Raw genomic sequence first — 19,797 nt, 5'->3', positions numbered from 1 at the left:
TGCTCCCGGTCAGCGGGGTGCTGGTGGCACAATGGCTGAGTGCTGAGCTGCGAGCCTAAGTCTGCTTCTGAACCACCAGCAGCCTCAGAGAAAAGGCGCAGCCATCTGCTCCCTCAAAGGTCCCAGCTTCAGAAACCCTCAGGCACAGCCCGACTCTGTCCCACTGCGCCACCTGGAGCAGATCTGGAGTCACTGGCCACAGCCCCTCCACAACCTCCAATCGTGGACGGGCGTGCTCCCAACAGCTCGGGCGGAGGCGCTGGCAGGCCCCGCACCTGCACGTACCACGCCCCAGGTGCTGGGCTATAAACTTAGCTTTGCATAAGTTTGTAGTACAACGTTCTGTCCTCTTCTCTAGAGCATGCTATTACAGGTTCGTTAAATGCTGCGAAGGGTCAAGGACTGCAGCCTTCAGTATGGACTGAGGCTCAATGTCAAGAAGACAAAGATTCTCACCACTGGACCAATTGGCAGCGTCAGGATGGATGACGAAGAGATTGAGATTGTTCACAGCTTCAGTTTGCTCGGCTCCACAGTCAACACTCTTGGCACCAGCAGTCAGGAAATCAAAAAGCGTATCGTGATGGGAAAGTCTGCTGTTAGGGACCTCTCTAAAGCACTCAGGAGCAACAGTGTCTCTCTGGAGACTAAGGTGCACCTGATACAGGCCATGGTATTTGCAATCGCTTGTTATGCATCAGAGAGTTGAACAATGACTAGGGAGGACAGAAGGAGAGTGGATGCTTTTGAGCTGTGGTGCTGGAGAAGGGTACTGAATGTACCATGGACTGCCAGGAAAACAAACAGATTCATCTTCGAGAGGATTAAACCAAGCTACTCCTTGGAGGCAAAGATTCGGGGGCTTCGTCTGACATATTTTGGACATGTTGCCAGGAGGGACGGGTCCTTGGAGAGGGACATCATGCTTGGGAGGGTGGAGGGACAGCGCAGGAGGGGAAGACCCTCTATGAGATGGATTGATTCGGTGAGTGAGGTAATCGGGATGGGTGTGTCAGAGGCGGTACGGTTGGCGCAGGATAGGGCAGGGTTTAGGGCTGTTGTGCATAGGGTCGCTATGAGTCGGAAACGACTCGACGGCACATAACAACAACAACAACAACAATTCTAATTCACGGTGAGAGACCCCATCTAGGCCTAGGAGAACCACCCCACATTCAAGGACGTGGTCGTCACCTGAAGTAGACTGCCAGGCCTCGCCTCAGGGGCACATCCAGATGGGTCTGATCACCAACCTTTCAGCTAAGAGTTCAGTGCTTAAACAGCTGTGCCACTCCAGGAAGCCTTTTCTATCCTGTGCATTATTTGTTAAACGTTGCCACAAACATGTTACTGTTCGGGTTTTATCATAAAATCATGCTTTCTTTAGGGCATTAACTAGATTTTAAAAGAAAAAAAATTTAGCTTACTATTTTTTTTGTGTGTGTGTACCGTCAAATCAGATCTGACTGGTACAGGAGGAGATTGTCCCTCCTTTTCCAACAGAGCATCTGGTGGGTTTGAACCATGTGCCTCTGGGATTGCAGTGCAGCTTCTTGCCACTAGGCCACCAGAGCTCCCTATTAACTAGGTTTTAAAGGACAATTCTGACTATAGATGACATTTACCGTCATCATAACTTTAGGACCCTGCCCCCAGGTAAACAGATGCAACTCCACCAATATCACTTCTCCTCCTGAGAGGAGACGGACAAACCACGATTGCTCACTCCGACCTCTGTCCTCTGACTCCAGCCTTCCATGATCTAGCTGCCACTTCCATTCAGGGATTTGTCTCCCACCACCAGCGTCTGCCCTCCACTCACAGTTTCGCTCCTCTTTGCTAGGACAAGGGCTTAGGAAGGTCATTTTGAGAGTAAGGTTTCTGCCAGAACCACAGAGAGTGTGTAGAGTGATGATACAATGTGGTGATTGTAATCAATGTCATGAAACAAAGTATCTACGAATGGTTGACTGCAATACTAAATTGCTCAGAAAACTTCCTCCCAAATCTTAATAAAAAGTTTTTAAAACCCCAATTCAGATAAAAGGAAACAAAGACTAAAATAAAACTTCTGGAACATAAAACAAAACCACTGAGATTCTGGAAGAGGAGAGTGGCTATTGAGTTGGTTGTGTAACTCGAAGGCTCCTCACTCCCTTGTTTTGGGGCCATGGGAAGTGGGTCTGAGACATCATCATCATTAAACATATCACACTGCTTGCAAGTCCGGTCAGAGAAAAGAGCTCGAAGAGGCTCCTGAAACCCAAATCAAAGGTGCCCTGTTACAATCAGATATTGGCGGTTACGCACTTTCTGGAATTTTAGTCAAAGAAAAGGAACCTTTTGGTGACAGGGGCGTGATGCAAGAGCAGTCATGCTTACGCACAGCCACAGACACTTTATTCTTTCTCAAAAGATAAAAAGTTGTTCTTAACAAAAGCAGGCAGGCAAACCTTTTCATTTCTCCTAAGTTGGTTCATATGTGGGGGGGGAGGGGGAATGAAGTTGTGGTTGGTGTGGTGGAACCTCCAGGGCCAGAGAAGTCTCAGCCACCACCCCACTGGGGGGCCAAGGGCCCCAGGGAGAGGCACCTGGCCGGTCAGGGGCTGGAAGCACAGCACAGCACAGCACCTGGCAGGCAGGTGGAGGCGCTCCAGAGAACCGCGTCTTGCTCCACTTATTACATTAATTTATGAACTGGTGGGGTTTGAACCCCACCTGCAGCCATATGGCAGACAGAGCTGGGGGTCTCCTCCTAGAAGCCTTACAGTTAAGAAAGCACTCAGGAGCAGTTCCTGTCACGTGGGACCTCCAAGAGTCAGAATCAACTCAACAGCAACAAGTCAGTGACATTAAATGTGTTCATCATGTTTGTGGTTTGGTTGTTGTTCATCATGTTTTGCAATCATCATCCTCTTCTAAATTCTCCCATCGCCCCAAATCTTCCTCCTTAAGAGCCAGCTGATAGTCCAGGGTGGCCTTTGGAAGACATCCTTGCTCTGCCTAAAATGACTATGAAACACCTCCATGTTTAATAATGTTTACCATTCATTAGCTGCTACTTCAGGGAGCTCTGGTGGCCTAGTGTTAAGGAGCTGCACCGCCAATCCAAAGGTACAAGATTCAAACCCCCCAGCTGTTCCATGAAAGAAAGATGGGCAATCTCCTCCCATGTGATTAACTGCCTTTAAAAACCCACCGGAGGGCCGGCGATGGGTGGGCTCTGACTTGATGGCACCTAACAACCACCCCGCACCTTCTGCTGTGGCCCCGTTTGGAGCGGTTGGTGGGGTGGCAGGGCGCTGACTAAGTGTTCAGGTCTCACCACAGTTTATTCCTCTGCTCAGTTCAAGACATTAGTTCTGTGTGCATTCAGCTCAAGGGACTGAAATGACCTCTGGTCATTTTTGGGTGTGAACTTTTCGGATAATATATGATGAGCAGGTGAGGTTTAGGGGCCTCTATGAAGGGACATATTGTACCGGAAAAGTCTGTAGTCACGGACCCCTCCAAGTTATTGAGGAGCAGTGTCAGGAGAGGACTAAAGTACACCCAGTTCAGGCCATGGTGTCTTCAGTCAACTGCTATGACAGGACGACAGAAGTGGAACTGATGCCTTTGAGCTGTGGTGCTGGAGAAGAGTGCTGACTATCCCACTAACGGCCAAAAGAACAGATGTCTTGGAGAAGGAGCAGCCAGACAGAGCTATTTGGAGGCCACGAGGAAGCTGTGTCTCTCATACTTTGGACATGTTGTTAGAAGAGGCTATTCCTTGGAGATGGACATCATGTTTGGCAAAGTGGAGGGTCGGGGAAGTGGCGAAGCCCCTCATTGAGATGTGCTGACACAGTGACTGCACCATGGGTCCAAGTGTGTCAGGGATTCTGAGGACGGCCTCGAGTCGTACGTGACTGGACAGCACATAACAACATTGCTGGAAGGTCAGAGCAGACCCCTAGCTGGCCCTTCGCTGGTTTCTGGGGTTGTGCGTTGTGCAGGGGAGAATGCCCATCTTTCTCCTGTGGAGTGGCTGGTGCAGCTGCAGTCGGAGAGGCTCAGCCTGTTACCAGCACAGCTCCCTCCAGACTGCACCACAGAGCTCCCTGAGAGGCTGAAGGAGATGTGAATCTGAGCCTGGTTCTCCCACAGAAAAGTCAGTTCGTCACCCACATACCAAGCAGCTAAGCCCTGTGAAGCCCCCTTACCTTATCTCCTGCCCTTCTGGAATGACCGATGACTCTGCCTTTCTTGTCCATCACCTTTATGCCTCTTGCAGGCTCCAAAACTCGGGATAGAAAAACATTTAACGCACTGGCTTGGGCTGAGGATTAGAAAGGAACAGGAAGGATGAGTTCCGGTTCTGAGCAGTCCGGCAGTCACCTCGGGGTGTGCCCACCTCATGTGCCTCTGACAGAAGCCTCCCCAGCCCCCGGGGGCTTCGGGACCCACACCCAGCCAGGCTGGCTGCCCTTCTCTCCTGGGTGTGGTGAGGGCAGCTGGGTCAAGTGCCAGCTATCCAGTCTTGGATCCTTGCTCCAGGTTCCCCACCCTGAGCTCCAGTCCCACTACTGTGTAAGAAAGAATTCCAGGGAGAACCCCAAGATATCTGCCATGCTCCCCTTTCTTTACTTGCTTGGACAGGTTTCTAAAGGCAATGTTGCCAGTTACACCACAGACATAATTTTACCAACTCTCTAAACTGCTTCACTTTGGAGCAAGAACTAGAGACTTTGCAAACTGACCAATGTAAACTTTCCGTTAATCTGTCACTCTCTCTGTTGTCACACTGCCGAATGGGAACTGACATGCCAGCCCTTGATGCCGTGTGACTAAAAGTTATCTAACCTGCCCCCGCTTCAATCTTCTCATCTGTAAATGGGGATGATGCTACCCACCCATCAGTCACCATCAGATTGAATGAAATCATGCATTAATTAGAGAGCTCGTGTGGAGCCTTCCAGAAGGAATCCAGGGCTCCAGGCTTGTGTTCACCCTTTGACAACTAAAGAGTGTTTTTAACTGAATTATGTCTCCCCAAAATATCCTAACCCCTATACTTGGGTGTCACCCTGTTTGCAAAGAGAGCTTTCTCTGTCATGTTAATGAGACCTTGTCAGTGTTGTTGTTACATGCCACCCTCCGACTCACTGTAACCCTATGAACAATAGCTCTGGACCCTGGCCTATCTTAGGCCAATCTCACTGTCTCTGACACACTTGCCTCCAATGTCACAGTCACCACGTCCATCCATCTCATCCAGGGTCTTCCTCTCCTGTGCTGACCCTAGACCCTTCCAAGCATCATGTCCTTGCAGGGTGTGTCTTAAACCGGATGATTTTGAATTCACTGCCGCTGAGTCAGTACCGACTCACGGCGGACCCTTCGGAGGGTTTTCAGAGGATGTAGACTGCAAGGGAGGAGGCCGCCTGCCATTTTCCTCCGTGGGGCACTTGGTGGATGTGAACTGCCGGCCCTGGCGTTGCCAATGCAACTCCTCACTCATTAGGCCACCAGAGCTCCTTGAGGACTTTGTGATACATAAAGAGAGCATGTGAGGCACAGCAGCAAGTACACATGGGGAAAGATGGATAGACGCAGCGACTTCGAGGCTCACGGAGAAGACCGCTGGAGAAGCCGGAACAAGAACCCTCCTCCAGAGCGACAAAGCCTTCCCCTGAGCGAGGGCCCTGAGTGTCGATGCCCAGCTTCCTAGACTGTCCATGAAAGGTACCCACTGGTGCTACTTCTGTTATAGAAGCTCTAGCTAAGACAGCGGTATCACCAAGGGAAGTGTCACCTCTCAAACCAAAAACCTGGTTCAGGCTTGGTGGGGCCAGCAGGCTGCAAACAGTGGCTGTGACCAGCCACTCCGCGGCTGAGGGACGATCACTGCTAACAGTAGCTGTCACCAGCCATCCCGTGGCTGAGGGACAATGACTACAAACAGTGGCTATGACCAGCCACCCCGCGGCTGAGGGACGGAGGTGGCTGTGATGACAGAGAAAGGTCCCCCGACAGGGCCAGACAGCACGCCAGCCCTTCCTGCTCACCCAGGAAGACCACCGGAAAGGCTCTTCTGACGAAAAACTGAGCGAGACCATTCACATGGGAATACCTCATTTGTACTAACTGAGGAATTATCTAGAAAACAAGAGAATTGGGATTTCATGAGACCATAAGTCAGCTGGACAGTCTACAGCACAGCCAGCCTTCACCTGCCTGCTGGGACCAGTCAGGCGCCGGGCCAGCGTTTCCACCCAGTTTTTCAATTTAGTTGCGGTAACAGTGAGGTAGGGAGCTCTGGTGGCCTAGTGGGAAGCAGTCCCAAAGGCACATGATTCAAATCTACCAGCTGCTTCATGGGAGAAAGATGGTCAGTCTCCTCCCATGAGATTAATAGCCTCTGAAAACCTGCTGGAGGGTCAGCTATGAGTTGGTTCTGACTCGATGGTCCACAACAACGGTGAGGTGGGTGTTGGATTACCCACTGTTTACCTGAGAGGCGAACCAAGGCTCAGTGTCACACAGAACCACCAAGTCCTGCAGGGTCAGAGCCTGGATTCCAAGTGGGCTGCCTGACACCAAAGTCAACACCTGTAACTATTACATGTCCCCTCGGCCGAGGCCAGGCACAATTAATAGATTACGCTTGTGCATGCTAAGTTTGTTTTTTAAATTAATTAACTAATTTTAGTGTAGCGACTTAGAATTTTTCTTTTCTTTTATTCATGTGTGTGTGTGTGTGTGTGTGTGTGTGTACTGTCAAATCCAATCTGACTGGTACAGGTGGAGATTGTCTCTCCTTCTCCAGCAGAGCATATGGTGGATTCGAACAGCTCACCTCTGGGACTGCAGTGCAGCTTCTTAAGCCACTAGGCCACCAGAGCTCCCTGGGACTTAGAATTTTAACAATTCAACACCATCAAGTAGGAACAGACACACAGCTGACCCTCCACAGGGTTTCCAAGACAGTACAACGCAGGGAAGAGTCCATCTTAATCCTGCAGAGCAGCTGATGGATTTGAACCGCCCGCCTTTGAGTTGGCATCGCAACTCCTTACCCACTAGACTGCCAGAGCTACTGCACAGAAAATGCCTTTATCTTCTCATGTTTTCTAAATAATTTAAATTGGAACATTAATTAAATCTATAATCTGAGGAGAGCTCTGGTGGCCTAGTGGCAAGGAGCTGCAACTACAATCCCAGAGGCGTACGGTTCAAATCCACCAGACACTCTGCTGGGGAAGGAGGGACAATCTCCTCCTGTACCAGTCAGATCTGATTTGACAGTACACTCACACAAAAATAATAAAATAAAAAATTTAAAAAACCTATAATCTGAATAAATCTTTTCAAAACCTCCATATAAAGGAGCTCTGGTGGCCTAGTGGCAAGAAGCTGCACTGGAGTCCCAGAGGTGCGTGGTTTGAATCCATCAGATTCTCTTCTGGCAAAGGAGGAACAATCTCCTCCTATACCAGTCAGATCTGATTTGACGGTACACACACAGAAAATAATAAAATAAAATTTAAAAACAAAACAAAAACCCCTCCATAGAAAAGAAGGTGAAGAGTTTTTTAAAAATACCTACTCCAAAAAAGGTCGAAGAAACAATGACTCCTGCTCCGAGTAATAGCGTCTCTTGTGGGTGATGATGCTAAGAGAAAAGTAAAAGTATGTGTTTAGAAAATCTCATAGTTTCACTCAGCAAGGAACACTTTAAAATGGGAAAAGCCAGCTCGAGAAGGGCACCACCTGAGCTGCGCCCCTCTGGGCCTCCCGGCACTCACAGAGCTGGGGTTCCCGTTGATGATGTTGAAGGCTGTGGTGTAGGAGCAGAGGGAGAGCTATGGAGAGACGAAGGAAACATAACACACCAGGGTTTCAGGCAGAACAGCACTGACCCCTTGTGAAATGGAAACAATGGCTACCTGAGGTAGGATCATGGACTTTATTCCTTTTGATGGCATCATGGAAAAAAACACCTGTAAAAAAGCAAGCAAAACTGAACTATGAGGGTTTGGGGGGAGGTTGAGCCTGTGAGAACCCAGCACCTCCAGGGTGATGGTAACTGAGCCTCCAGAAGCTGGGACAGGGAGGGCAGGGACACAGGGACCATTCCTCAGTGGACAGGCCACTCCCAGGGCCCTAAACTAGCCGCTTTGTGGACACTAGGTGCTTACTGCCACGCCTGGCCCCACGACCTGCAATCTGACAGTGCAGGTCAGAAGTCAAAGGACTGAAGGGCAGGTGGAGGAGGGAGGGGCGAGTGAAGTAGATAAACACCTCAGGAGAGTCAAGATGGGTGAAGTTATGGGGCCTGAGTCACAGCGCAGGTCCAGGTGAGAGCCTGGTGGGGAAGGACTCTGGACTGGTGGGCATGCCACACTCACTGATCTCGATACACCCAAACAAGGATTGCCTGTGACCTCCGAGGAGAGGCCTGGCCACCTGATAGGACAAGATGCATGTGTTCGGGACGGGGTGGATATAACCCACAGGTCACAGGACGGGGTCGAGAGCTGGGAGATGCCAGCTAAGGTTAGGAGCAGGGTGAACATCTCCCTAAACCCCCAGTTCCTCCAGGGTGAGCGGGAGTTTACTCACCATGGGTGCTGTCAAAGGCAGGAAAGCTGGCAAAGGAGAGAAGAGCTGTTAGGGGGCAGGTGCTGAGGCAGACAGGGCATGGCCCAGAGCCAAGCCTGAGGGTCACTGAGCCTTGGGGACCGGGCTTGGGGAGGGATCTCGAGTCAGGGGGTGTACCTAGCCTGGGGTCGCACTAAGCCTGGGGGGGGCATCAAGCCTGGGGGGCATTTACCATGGGGGGCCTCAAGTCCTGGGAGTGTACTGAGCCTGGAGGTCTCAAGCCCAAAGGGCACAGAGCCTAGGGAGGCTTTGAAGGGGGGGCATGTGTCCATGGAGCCTGAGGTGGGGGGCATACAGCCCCGGGTGGGGCACTGGGCCTGAAGACCTTTGCAACACCTGCTGAATTACAGCCCTCAAAGGACATTCTACTTCTTTCCCCAGTGAAAAGAATAAGTATGTGCCTACGGCACAAAGACAGACTGAGCCTCCTCCCAGCCCTCCTGCCACAGGCAAGCACCAGGGACAGCTTCTCACGCATCCCCCAGGGGAGTTTCTTTATAGTGGGTTATGCTAAAGCTTCCCGAGCAGATTTGTCTTTTGTTCCACCGTCCACACACGTTTTGCCTTGGGACCCCTGTGACATTCCTCACACTGTACCTCTCTGTGGCCTCCTGTTCTCTGGAGACGGTGCTGATCACCCAGGTGTACACTGCCTTTCCCCTCACACACCTGTTGCTCTGTACCATCAAGTTAGAATCTACCCACAGCTGACCCTCCAGTGGGTTTTCAGAGGCAGTTCAAGTGCTCAGGAGGAGACCACCCGTTTTTCCCCCACAGAGAAGCTGGTGGATTTGAACCATGTGCCTTCAGGATTGCAGCGCAGTTTCTTAGCACTAGGCCACCAGAGCTTCCTGAAGACGTGTCTGTCATCTATGCATGGTTTTCCCCACCTGAGGGAGTTTTTAATAAAACCATCAGGACAGATGGAGTGCCCAGATGGTGCAGTGGTTAGTGTGCTTGGCTGAAAGACTGGAGGTTAGCGGCCCCTCAGAAGAAAGGCCTGGTAACCCACCGCCAAAACTCAGCACTGAAAACCCCCAGATCTCAGCTCTGCTCTGGCAACAGGTCACTTGGAAGCGGCTCAACAGCAACCAGGCTCGGTCTTATCAGAAGGTAGACGTCCCCCTTCTCCTGAGTACCTGAACCCCACAAAGCTCTCATTTATACCAAGGGAGACACCAGACACTGTTTCCTGCTCCACTTTGCCCCCTTAATACTAATTCCTGGAGATCCACCCTTCTAACTGGCAAATAAGCCTTACTTCACTCACTATATCTAATTCATTAGCTAGCGTCTGATTCAAATGAAAAGACTCACAACTCATTGCTGTCAATTTGTAGCGGACCCACAGCTGGTCCTCCAATGGGTTTTCAGAGGCTGAACACCACACGAAAGGAGACTGCCCATCTCTGCACATTTCATTTCCAGTATTTAGACATACAGGGAGAACGTCAGAGCAGAAGAGTCTTATTCCCTTACCTAAGTTTGTCATTTCATTTCCAGTATTTAAACATACAGGGAGAACGTCAGAGCAGAAGAGTCTTATTCCCTTACCTAAGTTTGTTGTTGTTGTTATGTGCCATCGAGTTGATAATGACTCATGGCAACCTTATGAACAATGGCCCTGAGCCCTGCTGTATCCTGAGTCAACCTCACGGTCTCCGGCCACACTGCCACAGTCACTGTGTCAGTCCACCCATATCTAAGCTGTACATGGTGAAAAGGAGAGAACAGAAATGATATTCCCAACACTAGAATTTGCGGACCTAGGGTTCCAAGTCACCAGTAACTGCGCAGAAGGGAGATGGGCATCTCCTCTCGTAAAGACCTACAGCCCCAGACGCTCAACGGAGGGCCGCTGTGAGTCAGAATCGACTGGGTGCTTCTGGGAAACATAAGCACTTATACGTATGTACGTGTTCTGACCCCATCCAGGACACAGTCTGCTTCACTCACCAGAGCATCACGGTCCAGGCAGGACTAAGCCCAGGCAGCTTGTGCCTCCTTCCAAAACCCAAGATCTCTGTGCAGCCCGAGGCTGCTCGTCTCCACCGTTAACCCCAAGCCCTCCGAACACTCCTTTTAAGCTCTGGTTTCCAGACTCATCACCAGACATCCCAGCAGGGAAAACCAACTCACCTGCAGGCCGGAAAGGAGCGGGGATCAGCTTGCTGCTATCTGGATGCACAGTGCCCTTCAAAAACGCAAACACACCGGTCAGCTTCACATCTGCTCATCTTACCCCCTGCCCCAGGGCTGCCTCCACCTCTCGGAAGCTCCATAAGGATCAGGGCAGAACTGGGTTCCAGAGGTTTTAATGGTTGGAACCTTACAGCGTAGGTCGCCAGACATTTCCTCCGCAGTGCCACAGGGAGGATCTGAACCACTCACCTTTCAGTTAAGGGGCAGGCTGTTCGCAACACCCGGGAAAGTTGGTTATTTTAGGGGACTGAAAATATCTACAGGGCTGACACTTACAAGACTTCTCTTCCAAGCCTCTTGCATCTAAAAAGAGAAACAAGAAATAATCTTTCAGGTGGCCTGTCCGAAAAGCGAGCCACATCGTCAGTCTTACTTCTCATGTTCCCTCTGCTCTGCCTCTCTCTAAGAGCAGAACTGTTTTTCCATCTTGTGAACAGAGCAACTCAAAACAAAGACATCAAATGATAAACAAGTCAACTAATGGCGAGTAGAGAGGGTCCACAGAGAGGGAAAGAAGCACAGCACTGACAAGTCCTAGGTCACTCTCTACAATCTTGGAAAAAGAGTCAAGGTCAACTCTTGACTCGCCCCTGCAAAGGCTCCCAGGGCCTCGGCACTGTGGCCCTGCCACTGTCTCTGAGCCCGGCCTGCTTCTCCTTGAGCAGAACGGCACGTGTGCAGGCACCGTGGAATCAGTCAAGCTGTCAGCCTGAGGCCTCAGCAAACTCTCCCAAAAAACAAGTGAAGCACGAGAGCTTTCTATAGGCGGCAGTGCCAGACTGATGGCAGGGGCCCCAAAAACGCTAGGGGTGTTAATAAATGACCCCTGAGAGGTGCTGGTGGCCAAGTGGTAAGGAGCTGCCCTGCCACCCCGAAGCCATTTGGTTCAAATTCATTTGATGCTTTATGGGGAAAAGATGGGCACTCAATCTCCTCCCATGTGACTTATAGCCTCTGAAAACCCGCTGGAGGGTCAGCTATGGGTTTGTTCCACCTCTGTGGTACATAACAACAACAACAACAACATGCAGGGATGCAATCTTTTCTGGAACCTGTTTACATTTACACTAGCAGTCAGATTCTGACCTAGGGAGCCTGCTAGAATTTTGAAGCTTGCCAGGAGCCCCAAAATCAGCCACAGACAATCTCCACTAATCACAGCTGCACAGAAAGAATCCTACTCCCACTGGGTTGTTGTTGGGGTTGTTAGGTGCTGCCGAGTCAAGCTCACTCAGGATTCTTTGTGTGTGTGTGTGTGTGTGTGTGTGTGTGTGTGTGTGCGCGTGAGTGTACCGTCAAATCAGATCTGACTGGTACAGGAGGAGATTGTCCCTCCTTTCCCGGCAGAGCATCTGGTGGATTTGAACCGTGCGCCTCTGGCATTATAGTTGCAGCTCCTTGCCACTAGGCCACCAGAGCTCCCCTCTCACTCAGGATTCAACGTGGAAGAGCGGTGCGCCACAGGGTTCCCTGGGCTGGAATCTCTATGGGAGCAGATTGGCAGGCCTTTCCTTGAGCCACTGGGTGGATTCGAACCACCAATCATCCAATATGCAGCTGTATGCTTATTCACTGTGCGATTAGGACTCCTTCTAATTGACTTAGGAGAAGAGATTGTCATATGTGTGAATTGAATTATTCAAGGGAAAAATCAACCTACTTTGTAAGCTTTCACTCAAATCACAATAAAAGGTTAAAAAAAAGAAAGAAGAAATTTGAATTGCACTTAAATGCCTGGCCCAGGTGTGATGGATACTGGAAAAGCTCTGAGACCATGGCTGTTAATCACCCTTCAAGCCTCGAACTGAAATGATCCCAGTGACTCGATCATGCCAGGTGAAACGCACTCCTTAGAACAATGGAGCATACATTACAAGGGCAGCATCTGTCTGGAAAGGACAAATAAGACAGGAAACACCAGGAGGAAGGGGGAGGAGTGCTGCTACAATGTTGCCATTGTCATCAAGGTCATGAACATGTGTATGAACTGCTGAATGGGAAACCAATTTGCTCTGTAAACCGTCCCCCAGATCACAATAGAAATTTCTTTAAGAACAAAACAATCTAACTCTAGATTTTTGTTTGATCTAGATCTGTTTTGAAAGCTGATCTTGTTGTATTTTCAAAGTACAACCCCAAGAGTGGGGGCAATGAGATTACAATTTTATGATTAATGGCCAAAACTATTCCCGATTTCAGACCATTCCTGCAGAATTCTCCTCAGGCAACCCTCCCTGCCCTGAGCCAGCAACACCCGAGCGTCCCAGACACACCTCTGGGTCCTTCACGTTCTCTCTGGCAGCATCTGTTAACAGGAGTTGCCTGAACTTCTCAACTTTTTCCTACAATCAGATTAAAAACAAATATCAAGAAATAAAGCGGTGACCTCCTCATCTCAGTGTCACACAGTCTTTGTGGTTGCCCACTTACACCCCAGCACGCCTGGAACTAACCTGTGCGTCCCACGTCAACGTGGTGGGGAGCCTGGGGTCTGCCACTTCTGGGGCTTCTCCAGCAGGGTCAGCCCAGGTAGAGTCATACCTCCTCCATCCCTGGGGAGCTCTCAGTTCAGCCCACTGCTTGCTGTGCCTCTCGCTGACTCTTTTTCACTGATATTATATGTCTCATAACAACCCCACCACCTGCCTAACAAGACGCCCGCGGTCCCCTCCCTCTCACTCGCCCATCCCAGTCACCCCATTCAGCCTTGCTTCCCTCTCGGATTCTTCTGTTTTGTGAGGGGTTTTTTTTAGTACATATATTTGTATTTTATACATTCATATACACTATGTTTCACTCATGTCCACTGTGTTTTATATAATGATTTATTCTCATAATTTCACAAAACAAACTGAAATACAGGAAAATGCAAAGACCGCTTCACACCCCTACTACCATCCCTCGGAACAGACAACTGTCTGTAAGCATTAGACCCTATTTCTCCTTCTCTCTCCCTAAAAAAGAGATAATCATCAACCTTAGTTAATTTCCTAGCCCATTCATTCTACCATTCTGGAGATAACAATGGAGTAAGTTTGGGTACGTCCTTCCGTGTATTTACGTGGTGGCTCAATGGTACAATTCTTGCCATCCATGATGGAGAGAGACCTGGATTCTATTTCCAGCCAAAGTACAGTGACTATAGTCTGTCAGCAAAGGCTTCTGTGTGGCTGTAATACCAAATAGCTTCAGTGGGACTTCCAAACAAAGAGAGGCCGGACCATGTACTCCTCAAAATCAGTCCATGAAAAATCGATGGATCACAGCAGCCTGCTCTGTAACTGGTCACGGATTTGAAACATTAAGAGCTCTGGGCTAGCCCGTCCACCCGGTGAGCAGCTATGATGGATACCAGCCACATGCGACTTATCAAGCTGGTCAGTCACCAAGGTATTGGGCAGGACCAGCTCACACACAAGGACAGCGCATGCAGCTGCGAGCAAGTTCACGGATGACACAAGCTGGCCCATCATCCGCAAAGTGAAAGCGCCAGTGTGTCAGGGCGACGTGCTCACCCTGCTGCAGTCAGAACGAAAGGCGCAGGGGCTGTGCTGAGGCCACCGCAGGATCCTGGATGTCTCTTCAACGGCCTGGCCCCTGAGGGTGATCTTCACTAAAATCTATGGTGTATTACTTCCTGTGGGGCCTTTATATGGAAACCAGCAGGGAATATGAAGTCATGGCAAACATGCCCAGCCACATTAAAAAAAAACAAAACGTTCTCGGCAATCCCAGAGGTACACAGTTCAAATCCACCGGGTGCTCTGCTGGAGAAGGAGGAACAACAATCTCCTCCTGTACCGGTCAGATCCGATTTGACAGTACACACACAAAATGGTAATTTTTTTTTTTTAAAAAAGCTCTGGATTTTGTGTGACCTCCTCTCCAGGGGCTTAGTAACAGGTTGTGCTGCCAATCCAAAGGCAGGCAGTTCAAATCCATCAGCTGCTCCTATGGAGAAAGATGGATAATCTCCTCCTATGTGATTTACAGCCTTTGAAAACACCTTGGAGGATCAGCTATGAGTTGGTTCTGACTTGATAACATGGACAACTTCACCCCAAGCTCTGCTTATGGCCCCTCTCCTCTCTGATTCTCCCATCGTCAGAGTAGAACACTGCTCCTCTGTTGTGGGCAGACTTCTGACTCAGCTCCGACTCACAGGGACCCAACGTACAAGTGAACCAAACACTTCCCGGTCCTGCACGATCCTGTCGATTGATGACTGCCTTCCAAACGAGGGGCTCATCTTCCAGCACGACATTAGACGACAGTCTGTTGTGATCAATAGGGTTTTCATGGGAAAGTGTTCAACAGTAGATCTCCAGGCCTTTCTTCCTAGTCTTACTCTAGAACCTACACTCAAGTCTGTCCACTAAAAACGACTTGCTGGTATTTGTAATACTAGTGGCATAGTTTCCAGCATCATGGCAACATTCAAGCCATCACAAACCCACAAACTAACAGCTGAGCTTCTCCTCCGGCTGCTCCCAATCCCAGCCACACCCCTCCTTTACAGGCTCTAGTTCAGTCTGTGGCCAGCATCACTAGAGAGTCTTTCATTCCACAGAAGTCTGTTTACATGCCCTTTTTAATTTCCCCGCCCCTTTTTCTTATTGTGTACCATCGAATCAGATCCGACTGGCAAAGGAGGAGATGACCCCTCCTTCTCCAGCAGAGTATCTGGTAGATTCAAACCACGCGCCTTCAGAATTGTGGCGCCGTTTCTTGCCACTAGGCTACCAGAGTACCCTATCACATGCTCTTTGTATCAGCAGCAACTGGTCTAGAACTCAGCACAACATATTGTACTGACATATGCTTTGATGTATCACCCTTCTAATCCAGCAAGGTCATTAAAAAAACCCCAAAACATAATATATAGATGCTTCTGTTATGTCAACTGCTTTTAAAAGGACCCATAGCTTTTATGATAATTTAAGAAGGGAAGGGACCCACACACAATCTTCAAGTTTCAGATTAAAATGTGAAATCTATTACCTCTGAAAATAATACTTACAGAGGAAATGACCACATTCGTAGGGTCTAAGAGTTCTGTCCACAGAAGAAATCTCTGCATAAAAGACTGAAGAGGAAGGAAAACAAAACAAAAAAAGACAAAAACACCAGAGAGAAGGTTAATTACTGGCAGCAGAAAAACAAAGATACAGTCTAACAACAACAATTGGTTTTCTGAGAAACTATTAGAGCCCTGGATTGCACTCTGCCTTCTCCCGGGTCAAATGTTGACAATCCTACTTTACAGGGGAGGAAGCTGAGGCTGAGAATGGTTCCAGAGTACTAGCGCAGCCCACAAGGAAGTTCCTCTTAAGTCTACACTTTAGAAAGAGGCAGACCTCATACTACAATGTATGCTACTGAACTTCGCAGGGACTGGGAATTTTTTATTTCTTTTTTTCCAAATTAAATGATGTTTGCGGCACCGCTACATGGGGAAGTCTATCGGCACCGTTTTGCAGATGTGCTCATGTCGTGTCACATTTTGGTCATTCTCACAATGTTTCAGACTTTTTCCTCACAGACCACAGTGTAATAAAGCACAGAGCACTCTGGTGGCGAAGCCCACAGGCTGCTGAGCCGCTAACCGAAAGTCTGGTCTCTCTGTTGGTCCTAATTCACCAGCTGCTCCAAGAGGGAAGCATGGGTGGTCTCCACCGGGCCACTGGGAGTCAGGACAGACTCACCAACAGCGAGTGAGTGGGGGGTCTTCAGAACTCAATCTCATTGCTGACCCTCCTTGGATGTCAACGGCTGTAAACTGGCCATCTTTCTCCTGCAGAGCGACTGGTGGATTCAAGCCTCTAGAGAGGCATGTCCTTTGGTTTAGCAGCAAAATCTTCCTACAGACTAGGCCACAAGAACGCAGACTGCACCCGTAAGCCACAATACAGAGTAAGCATAACTTCTATATAAAGCACTGAGAAATCAAAACTGTGAGACTCGCTTTTTCATAGTCCAGAATTAAGCCCACAATATCTGTAAGGCGTAAGGCATTATTACTGCACTTTGATACCAAATTGTTCCTGGGAGTTAAAAGCCTAGACTTTGGAGGCAGTTAAGCCTATATTCCATCCTATACATGAACTCATTTCCCTATGACCTTGAAGGATCATGAAGAAAGGGCTCACAATCTGCTTCCCTGGCCTCTTGTTGCTGTGTGTTGTGGAGTAAGAACCCAACCATAGCTGACCCTCCTGTGAATTATAAGAGGTGGTAAATCCAATAGAACAGCTGGTGGGTTTGAGCCACATGCCTTTGGGATTGCAGCACAGCTTCTTACCATTAGCCACCAGAGGTCCGTCCTCTTAGTGAGTATAAAGGTTTAACACCATGAATAAAGACCTGGACACCCCAGTTAGGACTCAGTGATGAAGCCTAGAGGCTGTGTGAACAGGTCACCCCAGACGGAGGTGGCCAATTGAGACGTGTGGGGAGTTCAATGCAGAATGGTTTTTGAAGGCTTCATTAAAAAGTATAAAAAATATTGCAATAATAGTAAATGATTACATGTTGAGTATTATTTTGCATCTAGAGGAAGACCCTCTATGAGATGGATTGATTCGGTGACTGGGGTAATCGGGATGGGTGTGTCAGAGGCGGTGCAGTTGGCACAGGATAGAGCAGGGTTTAGGGCTGTTGTGTATAGGGTCGCTATGAGTCGGAAACGACTGGACGGCATATAACAACAAACAACAGGTTAAACAGAAGATACAAGGAAACTTGTGACAACGGGAAATCAATAGCTGTTTTCCACCTGTGATGGGGGTCTTGCTAACAATTCTCTATCCTGTTATGGAATTAATCTGCGTTCTCCTTCTTGGACGAGTTTCAACCTTACACTTAGATTCAGCTTTTGCAAGTTTTAACAGTATTCCTAAAATTAATTTAACCTTTCCCCTTACCTTTAAAAACGTAGTTTAAAAAAGGAGAGAGAAAAAAAATCCCACAACACATTCCATTCCAACCCACAGCGACCGTGTAGGACAGATCTGTCCCCAAGAGTTTCCAAGGCTGTAAATGTTTGCAGGATTGTCTTGGTTTTGTGCACTCCCCCGGTTAAGAATTGTGCGCTTTGAACATTGCGCCACTGGGGGTCCTGGATGCAGCCCAGGCATTCAGGGTCGCCTCTGTGGCTCACGTCCTATTTCTATGGGCCATGATTGCCTAACACACTGCAGTGAGCTGAGACCTCTTACAGGGGTGGATGAGCAGCGGTGAAAACTTGGGGGCCCCCTCCGCGCGCTGCACCCACCAACGTGTGGAGGCTGCAGCTAAAAGGCACTCAGAGGACAGTGAGAAGCCAGGTGCGTGGTGGTGTCCTCTGCGAGGGTGATCTAGGGGTGACCTGGTGCCGACCCTGCCTGGGACCACAGGGGCAGCGTGGACGCAGATGCCCTGCAAGCAAGCGCTGCACGTGGAGGGCGCGCTCCGGGCCCATTTCCGGAGGAGGAAATCCCGCTCGGCGGCCACAAGGCCCTCAAGGTAGCCAGGCCGGGTGGGCAGCGTGCACCCCGAGAGCCCGAGCCCACGAGGCCCTGCCCCCGACCCGCCCGGCCCCGCCCCGGCCATACTGGGCGCTCCGTGATCCAGAAGAGCAGATTGGGCTCCATGAGGGCGGTGCGGCCACGGCTCCCGCTGCCTCCTCCTCTTCCGGCGGCTGCTGTGGGGGTGGAGGCACCGAGAGGGGGAGGAGCTTCCGGGTGGAGCCTGGCGGGAGGGGAGGGGCCTGGGCGGGAGAGGAGGAGCTACCAGGTGGAGCCTGGCCAGGAGGGGAGGGGCCTGACGTGGAGGGGTGGAGCCTGTAGGGAGGGGAGGAGCTGCAGGGTGGAGCCTGACCTGGAAGGGTGGAGCCTGCCGAGAGGCGTGGAGCCGCTGCTGGGGCGGAGCCTGGCCAAGAGGGGAGGAGCTCCCTGAGGGTGGAGCCTTGTCAAGGGGGAGGAGCCGCCTGGGGGTGGAGCCTGACCGAGGGGGCTGGAGCCTGTCTGGCAGGGGAAGAAACTGTGGGGGTGGGGCCTGGCTGAGAAGGGAGGAGGAGCCTGGGGGCAGAGCCTGGCCCAGAGGGGAGAAACCAGAGTGCGGGTCTGGGTTCCAGGGAGGTGGAGCTTGGGCAAGTGGGGAGGAGCCAGCGGGCGCCCCGCCCCAAAGCCCTGCTCGGGCTTAGACAAAGAGCCACACTGTGGGGTTGGTGCTCCCAACCTGATAGATGCTGCTTGCCGGGCTGACAATGGTACAACGACAATAACAGACAATGGAACAGAAGTGAGAAACCAGAAGTAAATCCTTATCCATCGATGGGCATCTTTCTTAATGGATCAAAATCTATTCAATGGGAAAAGAGTGCAACAAGAGCTATGGCTCACATCATACACAAAAACGAATCCAAAATCATGTGCTTTATAGTCTCTGAAAACCTGCTAGAGGGTCAATTGTGAGCCAGTTCAGATTAGATGGCAATGAGTTTTGAACTGACAGGAAATGCTGTGTCATATACAATCTTGGAATGATAATAACAAACAAAAAATATGTGAGTGGGTTATACAGGTAGATAGGTATGCTATATGGGTATGGGAAAGGATATGGGAATGTATGTGCACAAACAGATATTTGTGAGCATATGTATATACACACTCATGTGCTGCATATACATTTATAAATATAATAAAGTAGTAGAGGCACAGATGTATACTTCCTAGACATATCTGAGTATCTCCTTGGATTCATTTACTGGAGTTGAAGGCTCAGGACCATAGACTTGCAAGAGAACTAGGTCTACTGGTCTCCCTTAATTCATAGGTAGGGAGCTCTGGCAGTTTAGTGGCAAGAAATTATGTTGCCAACCCCAAAGTTCAAGTCCACCAGCTGCTCTGCTGGTGCAAGATAGGCAATCGTTGTTGTTGTTTATTACTGTAGAGTACAACTCATAGCAAC

General features: G+C 49.8%; 1 protein-coding gene across 1 annotated transcript in view; it reads right to left on the bottom strand.

Annotated features, from left to right (window-relative positions):
* Positions 1 to 18,479, bottom strand: part of SFXN4 (sideroflexin 4) — a 21,125-nt gene extending 2,646 nt beyond the window's left edge. The window contains exons 1-9 of the mRNA XM_006880149.1: positions 18,441 to 18,479; positions 15,869 to 15,934; positions 11,125 to 11,151; positions 10,786 to 10,840; positions 8,608 to 8,633; positions 7,932 to 7,985; positions 7,791 to 7,847; positions 6,051 to 6,141; positions 4,206 to 4,321 (exon numbers count right to left, since the gene is read on the bottom strand). Coding sequence (XP_006880211.1) covers positions 4,206 to 4,321; positions 6,051 to 6,141; positions 7,791 to 7,847; positions 7,932 to 7,985; positions 8,608 to 8,633; positions 10,786 to 10,840; positions 11,125 to 11,151; positions 15,869 to 15,934; positions 18,441 to 18,479 — 531 coding nt within the window. The remainder of the gene's footprint in view (positions 1 to 4,205; positions 4,322 to 6,050; positions 6,142 to 7,790; positions 7,848 to 7,931; positions 7,986 to 8,607; positions 8,634 to 10,785; positions 10,841 to 11,124; positions 11,152 to 15,868; positions 15,935 to 18,440) is intronic.
* Between the last annotated feature and the right edge of the window lie 1,318 nt (positions 18,480 to 19,797).

Source organism: Elephantulus edwardii, unplaced genomic scaffold, assembly GCF_000299155.1.
Source record: "Elephantulus edwardii isolate Elephantulus edwardi_28Jun2011 unplaced genomic scaffold, EleEdw1.0 scaffold00006, whole genome shotgun sequence".
In the NCBI taxonomy this organism is placed as follows: Eukaryota; Metazoa; Chordata; class Mammalia; order Macroscelidea; family Macroscelididae; genus Elephantulus; species Elephantulus edwardii.
Note: the sequence above shows the minus strand (reverse complement) of the source record. Positions and strands in the feature narration are given on the sequence as shown.